The sequence below is a fragment of the Morus notabilis genome, unplaced genomic scaffold (genome assembly GCF_000414095.1).
Source record: "Morus notabilis unplaced genomic scaffold, ASM41409v2 Scaffold218, whole genome shotgun sequence".
Classification (NCBI taxonomy): domain Eukaryota; kingdom Viridiplantae; phylum Streptophyta; class Magnoliopsida; order Rosales; family Moraceae; genus Morus; species Morus notabilis.
In genome coordinates, this window is record NW_010358631.1 from 351,258 (window position 1) to 358,666 (window position 7,409).

General features: G+C 33.2%; 1 protein-coding gene across 1 annotated transcript in view; it reads left to right on the forward strand.

Annotated features, from left to right (window-relative positions):
* The first annotated feature begins 5,535 nt into the window (after nucleotides 1-5,535).
* Nucleotides 5,536-7,409, forward strand: part of LOC21397124 (protein MULTIPOLAR SPINDLE 1) — an 11,002-nt gene continuing 9,128 nt past the window's right edge. Inside the window, exons 1-6 of the mRNA XM_010092869.2 lie at nucleotides 5,536-5,697; nucleotides 5,975-6,032; nucleotides 6,107-6,253; nucleotides 6,361-6,423; nucleotides 6,665-6,744; nucleotides 6,994-7,048. Of these exons, the coding sequence (XP_010091171.1) occupies nucleotides 5,536-5,697; nucleotides 5,975-6,032; nucleotides 6,107-6,253; nucleotides 6,361-6,423; nucleotides 6,665-6,744; nucleotides 6,994-7,048 (565 nt within the window). The remainder of the gene's footprint in view (nucleotides 5,698-5,974; nucleotides 6,033-6,106; nucleotides 6,254-6,360; nucleotides 6,424-6,664; nucleotides 6,745-6,993; nucleotides 7,049-7,409) is intronic.

Below are 7,409 nucleotides of genomic sequence, written 5' to 3' on the forward strand. Positions count from 1 at the left end.
TATGTGCAACTTTAAATATCAAATCACATAAAATTGTGTTCAAATAGAAAATGACCATTTTACTTTAAGGTATACCTGTTATTAATGTTCATAAATGTTAGATTTTATCAAAGTCACATTAAAACAATATATATATATATATATATTATGTATAATAATAATAATAATAAGCAAAACCGACAAAAGCTTAAAACAGATTTACATATCCCTTAAAAAAAAAAAAGATTTACGTATCAAAACATATTCACAACGGTTAAGTATTTTTTATATATACCCCGCCGTAAAAAATCACTGTTAAAAAAAGTTAGGGTTAATTCTTTTTTTTTTTTTTGAAATAGTTAATTCCATTTTTAGTCCATATGCTAATTCCATTTTTTTTTTTTTGAAATAGATTAATTCCATTTTTAGTCCATATGCTATAGCCAAATCCCATCTTGGTCTTTCGATTTAAAAACGTACCTGACTTAAAAAACGTACGTGTCTTCAAACTATTAAGGCCTTGTTCTTTTCACTGATTCGAGTTTAGAGTTCGAGTTTTGTTATAGTAAAAAGCTCTCAGAAACAGTCACATCTAACTTTTTTGCTACAGTAAAAAGTTTTCACACAACATCACATCTCAACTCGAATTAACGAACCGAACGGGCCTAAGTTATTCCAAATTAGTCCCTCTCCTATATGATTCTTAAATCTCTATGGAAAAGTGACATTTTCCTTTTAACATGTTAAAATACAAAATTAACCACCACTAAATTGCACATGGTGAAAGTGTATTTTTTTTTTTAATTGTGATTAAGAGTAGGATGGGCATAAGAATTAATTTGAGATAATTTTATTCGGCATTTACAAAAATGCCTGCTCATTATAAAACCTTATTATTGAATTTAATGAAACCTTATTATTTTAAGAAAAGGAAAGTTTCTTTAAAAAACCAAATAAAAGCATCTACCCTTTTCTTTAAGAAATACCATCTGCACAATAACAGACTCTTATGAAAATGAATATCAAAATTGTAATACAGAAGAAACACCAAAATATACTCATCAATAAACATTTTCATTATTTTAATGATAATATCGTTATGAAACATAATTTATCATACAAAAGAAACACGAAAATGTAGATCTTTTCATTATTTTTTCCTTAAAATCTCTATAAAAAAGACGCATTTCTTTTTAAAATGTTAAATTACAAAATTAACGTCCACTAACTTGACATGGTGAAAATGTAATTTTTTTTTTTTTTTTCAATTGTGATTTTAAGAGTCCTAGGATGTGCGTAAGAATTAATTTGAGAAAATTTCATTCGAGTTATTTATAGAAACGCCTATTTAAAGTATCTTGAATTTAAATGTAACGCCCTCACAGTTACCGTCTCATAACATTCATTATCATTGTAAAACATGAGTTTACAAAATATAAATTAATAAACCATGCGAAAATAGCTTGGATTTTTTTTAAATATGAATTATTAATTACTAAAACTAAAATTCATCAAAAAAATAATCCTAAAGTTGCAAAATTACTGAAACCTTAAAACTTTAACAAAATATCTAAAACTTGTGGAAATTCATAAATAAAACAAAACTCTAAATTTGCGGAATTAACAAAAATTTATATCATAATTTCAGGAGAGCAACCTGATATTTCGTTTATGCCACCACGCACACAACCGTACCAACCTCCTCTCCTCATACTTAACTCTTGTGCTTAGCTGCAATGAGAAACATCTAGTAAGAATAATGCTTAGCAAGTACATCCTGTTTTCACAAAATATTTTCATCAATTAATAACATTCGTTGTAATAATTTTCATCAAGAAGTAAATATATACTTAAAACAATATATATAACATTACTTCAAAATATCCATCTATAATAGGGTCCTTATGTGGTACTGTCATAGTGCGCTAGTAATGAAAAGAGTGAGGGAGCGGCCTCCAAACCAACCACAACAAGATGAAGCGACCGCTCACAGGACTCCATCATCACCATCCATCCATCAAAGTGCACAATACGTTTTTAAAACATCAAAATAATAATATATATGTTTAGGTTTTCATCAAAGAGTTTTCCATCAAATAATGAGGTAAAAATAACATCATTTTCCATCAATTTTCTCATTATTGAAAATCATCGTCTTAAAACGTCTTATATCATAAACCATTGTTCAGGTCCCTTTAAGGTCCAGGCCCAAATCTTGCCATTGGGAAGTTATTCCCTACTGTTGTGACTTTTGAAAAAAAAAAACGTCCCCTCTTATTCTCAAATTCAAATATTTAGAAATTAATTAAAAGAATGGGGAGTTAACGACTTTTCAAATTTTAACGTGTAACTCCTTAATTTATCTTTAAGAATCTTAGTGGACGTTTGGTTTATAGATTCAGAATTATGATTTAGAATTATTTTTATTTTACGTGTATTTTTTCTGAGAGAAAAATACTATAAAGAATCATAAATCATAATTCAGAATCATAGATGAATAAAGAAAATAAACGTCCTCTTAGAGATCTCCAAATGAGCACTTCTCACAAAACTGCTCCGTACAAGCTCCATCGCGCTAAGTGCCTCCAACAGCCTATGGATACTCCATCTCACTAAGCTCTACTCAGAGCATGCTAAATGCCTCTTACAGGCATGAATTTGAGAATCTCTACTGCGGACTTCCGGTAGTCCATGAATTGAAACTAAGGTGAAGTCTAAAGATAAATAGGATACCAAAGCGCGCTTAAAGAACATATGATATAATTGTTTCACATTGGGAGATTGTTATGAAAATAATAGATGCGTTTGGAACTCGTTCTAAAATGATTTTATTTTTGTATGAAAATGAAAATGAAAAGTTTTTTAATCTTAGACAAAAATTATTTTTGAAAATGTGTTTGGTAATTTTATCAAGAAATTATTTTCTGTATAAAAAAACCATTAATGTCTCACTCTCTGCTCGAGAGAGGAGAAAACGAAAACAAAAAATGAAAAACGACTAAAAGTCATTTTTCATTTCTCTCTCATTTTACATTGAACCAAAAAATCGTTTTTATTTTCATTTTTTATCTTTATTGTGTCAAACGCCATTTTAGAAACGTTTTCATTTTTTATTTCTCAAAAAACGTGAATAATAAAAATGGGATCAATTCTAAACACGGCCAACATTTTTCTAATAATATTTGTGGGCCACATATTTTAATACAATTATATTGGGTTATTTAATTATAATGCGCTTTTATAAGTGGTCTAATTTGTAAGGCTTATAGACTTCTAACTTGGTATGGGTTTGATGAGTGGATACCCAATACTGATCCAACTAGGTTTAATGGGACCCTATTGGAACAGTATATAAGGACATATTGTTGGATCCTTAATCCAACGTTGGGCTTATATGTGAATAATTATGTGTTGCGGGCTGTCATATAAGGTTAAACCCAATTAAAAGTAATCTACTAAGGTTTGGGTATTTTGGGTTTTAATGTATCTAATAGGGTGTGGGCCTTTAATGTGTAGAAACTTAAGGGTAATTTTTGTTTGTATGATGGGCTAAAATAGAAATACCAAAATATAACAGGGAAGTTATGTACAAATGACAGTTATGGTCCCCAGATCATACGTTACATTCTATTCACTCTGACATCCCATCATTAGATAGAGTACAGAGAGAAAGTTAAAAGGTTCTCTAGGAAAACGTGTTGATCTGGAAGACAAACTGCACGACTCTAGAGATAAATCAGTCAATATGGATTCAGGTACACTTCCGCTTACAGATTTATTAGTTCGTGATGATCTTACATGAATGTTCTTGGCTTTTGGATGATGGTTTTCACCAAATTATTGATTTCTAACAAGTGGTATGAGAGAATCTTCATGTTAAATCATTGAGATTACAGATTATTTTTGTTCTATGGTTATTGAATTGAGAACAAAATTTTGTTGTTGTTCTTTGGTTATTTTTCAATACTCTCGGGCTATATTGGGCTAGTTCTTTAACCCAATACAGAAATTTGGGGTTGGCGGCAATCCTTCAGCTGCTGGCGATGTAGGCTTCGGGCGCGGCTTTTGGCCTCGCTGGTATGGACAGCCGCGGCTTGTGGCTGCAGCATAATGGAGAAAAGTGGCAGCCTTTGGCTGCCGCCTAAGGAAGAAAAAAAAAGGTTCTTTTGTAATTTATGCCGGCAGCCACCTTTGTCGCCGCCGGGTCTGGTCCTACCGGTGCAACCTATAGACTGTGCCGGAGGAGCATAGCCGCGGACCCGCGGTCGTCCGGTCGCGGCACCTGCAATTGGCGGCCGAATGGCCGCCAGTTCATCTAGGGGTTGAAGAAGACCCCTAGGTCTTCTTTGATCAGCATGAGCCTAATTGGGCCCGTTACTGAAGAATAGCTACGGGCTTAGCCCGTAGCAAATGACAAAAAAAAATAGGAGAAAAGGGTTACCTGTGGTAGGCCTGCGGTATAAAGAAGTGGGCTGGTTTAGGATCCGGGTTGGGTTTACTCGACCCGGTCCAGCTCAACCCGGTCAACTTTTTGACTGTTGACTTTGATCGACAGTTGACCTTAACCGTTGACTTTGACCAAATGTTTTTTTAATTTTTTTTGGTCATTTTGGTGTAATTTTAAATTCAGATATTGATATGGTTATATATATTTTGAGATGAATTAATTAAAGCAACATGTCGCCAAGTGACCTCTCTTGTGAAAATTAATTTGTTTTAGAATATAAATGGTTGCGTATATGTAACTTATGTGAATATTGATCGGCCCAAAGGAAAGTCAATATTTAACAAAATTACATGTGCACCTGTGGTAATAAACGTGTGATGATTATTCAATTTTATATGTGAACAATAAATTGACCCAAATGAAGATGTATTGTTTGGCGTGTTCTTATTATCTGTGTTTGATTACTACACCAAGATATCACTTACAAGTTAATATTTTGTCCAAAGATGAAATGTTAATGGAGTGCCTGGTATCTTGAGATGTGGTTTACCTTTATTTGAATTTAATTTTTTTTTTGGGATGTGAGCTTGTTTTGTTTGTTTGTTTGTTATTCTCTCTTTAGCTATGACTCCTGCTAATATTACTGTCAACATAAACTCTATTCCTATGCTAAATGGCTCTAACTTTAAGTCATGGCAAGAGAACCTCTTGATAGTTCTCGGAGTCATGGATCTCGACCTTACGTTAAGGGTTGATTATTCTCCACCTCTTACGGATAAGAGTACCTCTGATGAAAAGAGGGATACGGAAAGATGGGAGAAATCAAATCGCATGTGTGTGATGATCATGAAGAAGGCCATTCGGGAAACAACCCAATTATTTTTTGTTTTTATTTTTATTTTTAAAATTTTTATTAAACAAATACAGTTACTAACCGTTTTTGTTTTTTTTCATACCTAAAAATTATGCAAAAACATTTTTAAAAACAATTAAGAAATAGTTCTAAACGCACTATAAAAGTTCAAACCACCCTAATAATTCCGCAAAACTAAAGATAATTTTCTCAAATAGATTTGTAATTTCCCGCGTCGCCTGCCCTCAGAAAGAGCATGTCAGTTGGGAACGGCGCAGAACCAGCGAGCTCTGGACAAGACGAGCAAACGGTGAAGCTCGCTTTAGCCATTTCTCTTCTCCGATCGAAGATCCTCCAAAAGCCTCTTTCTTTCCCCAACAATCCTTCCACTTCCGACGCTCTCCGATGGAAGCGAAAGGTCTATCATTTCTTTCGAAATCCTTCCTTTTTCGATAGCTAACCTCGCTGTTTGGTTGCCGAGAAAGTTCAGGAATAAGAAATCGAACTTCCTTTCTTTCCTGTGCTATATTTTGCAGTTTTTCTTTATTTTTGTTGTTGCGATTTCCGGATTTGAAGTGCTAGTCCAGATTTCAATTTCCTCCACGATCTTTGTGATTTTTAAAATGGAAGAACTATTTCTCCGAAGTTTTGGAGCAAAGAAAGAGCTAATCTGAGTTTTAATGGCGGAGATTTAGGCGAAGGAGCGGAAGCAAGAGCTTTTGAGACTTAGAGAAGATCTCAAGCAAACTCAAGGTCGGCAAAATTTTCTAATCTCACTTTTTTTCTCTCTGATTTTGTTATGTTTTCTAATTCGTTTTCGGTTCCAGATATTTCACAGTGTGATTTGTTCCCTCAAACTGCCGTTTGCAAATGCTATTTCTTCGATAATTTGGGGAAATTGAGCCCTAAGACAGTAACAGATGGCTCCAATCGTCGGTTCAACGACGTTTTGCGGCGGAGGTTTCTGAGACAAGGTTTGTTTATCATCGTCATCGTCATCATCATCGTCATCATCATCATCTCCAATAATGCGGCTAATTTGAAAAATATGCTTTGAATTTGTTCAAATTTCTATTTTCAGTAAGATTCAAGGAAAGAAAACGAAAATCAGGTGGTTCAGTTCAGCAGCAACGGCTTTTATCAGGTTTATAATTAGTACTATTTGACTTTATATTCATTCTAATTAAGCTTGCGTTGGGATTTCAATATCTCGGTTTCCTTGGTTTGATAATTTTTAGTAGAATGCTTAAGGTTTCTCGGTTTTGGTTGTGGCAACTAACAGACGTTATGCTTGACATCTAACATTTGGAGAAATGTTGTTAATTATTTGCTTTTTCTATTTTCTTTCTAAATTTATTAAGGTGTCTAAATGCCTTTGAACACAGACCTTAGCAATGAAGATGAACTGGAGCAGCTTAGGGCCTCTGTTGATTTTCTTGTGGAACTTTGTGACACTGTTTCTCCGGTCAGATAGCAGGACTTAACCTTTGTTATTTATTCATTTTGCTTTTCCAATCAGAAGGTTCTGCTTACTTTAACTAATGTCTCAGTACTATTTTTTTATGCACTTCAATTACAATTTACCCAAACACTTATTTATTATTATTGTTATTATTATTATTTTGATTTTCAATACTCAGTATGATAATTTTTTACTTTTTATATATTTTTTTTCTTCCCCAATAGCTTATAGCTCTGTCCATTGTAATTTCAGGTTGAGGAGGTAAACTTTGCAAATTTGTCGCACCAAGCTGTAGACTTCATTTTAGGTAGCCAAAGTGTTTCTATTTTTATTTTTATTAGTTTTTTACCTTCCTGTTTTTCTGTTGAGAAGAGCAGGATTGGTGTTTTGTTTTACTGTTCTGGGTTACTTGAAGACAGCAAAAATAAGTTAGGCTCGTTTCTCCACTTTTTATAGATTATCCATGAGAGAAATTCTTTTGCTTTCTCAAACGTCAATGCTATAAGATGTGGAAGCTCATGCTATGTTGCTATTCAATGCTATAGTAGCTTTCTTGCATTGACTTATCTATGTTATATATGATTTCGTTTAAAGCAGATTTCAACCTCTATTCTGTTTTATTATATTCAAGAAAGATTAAGAAAGAGGTCTTCCTAAACCCCCAACCC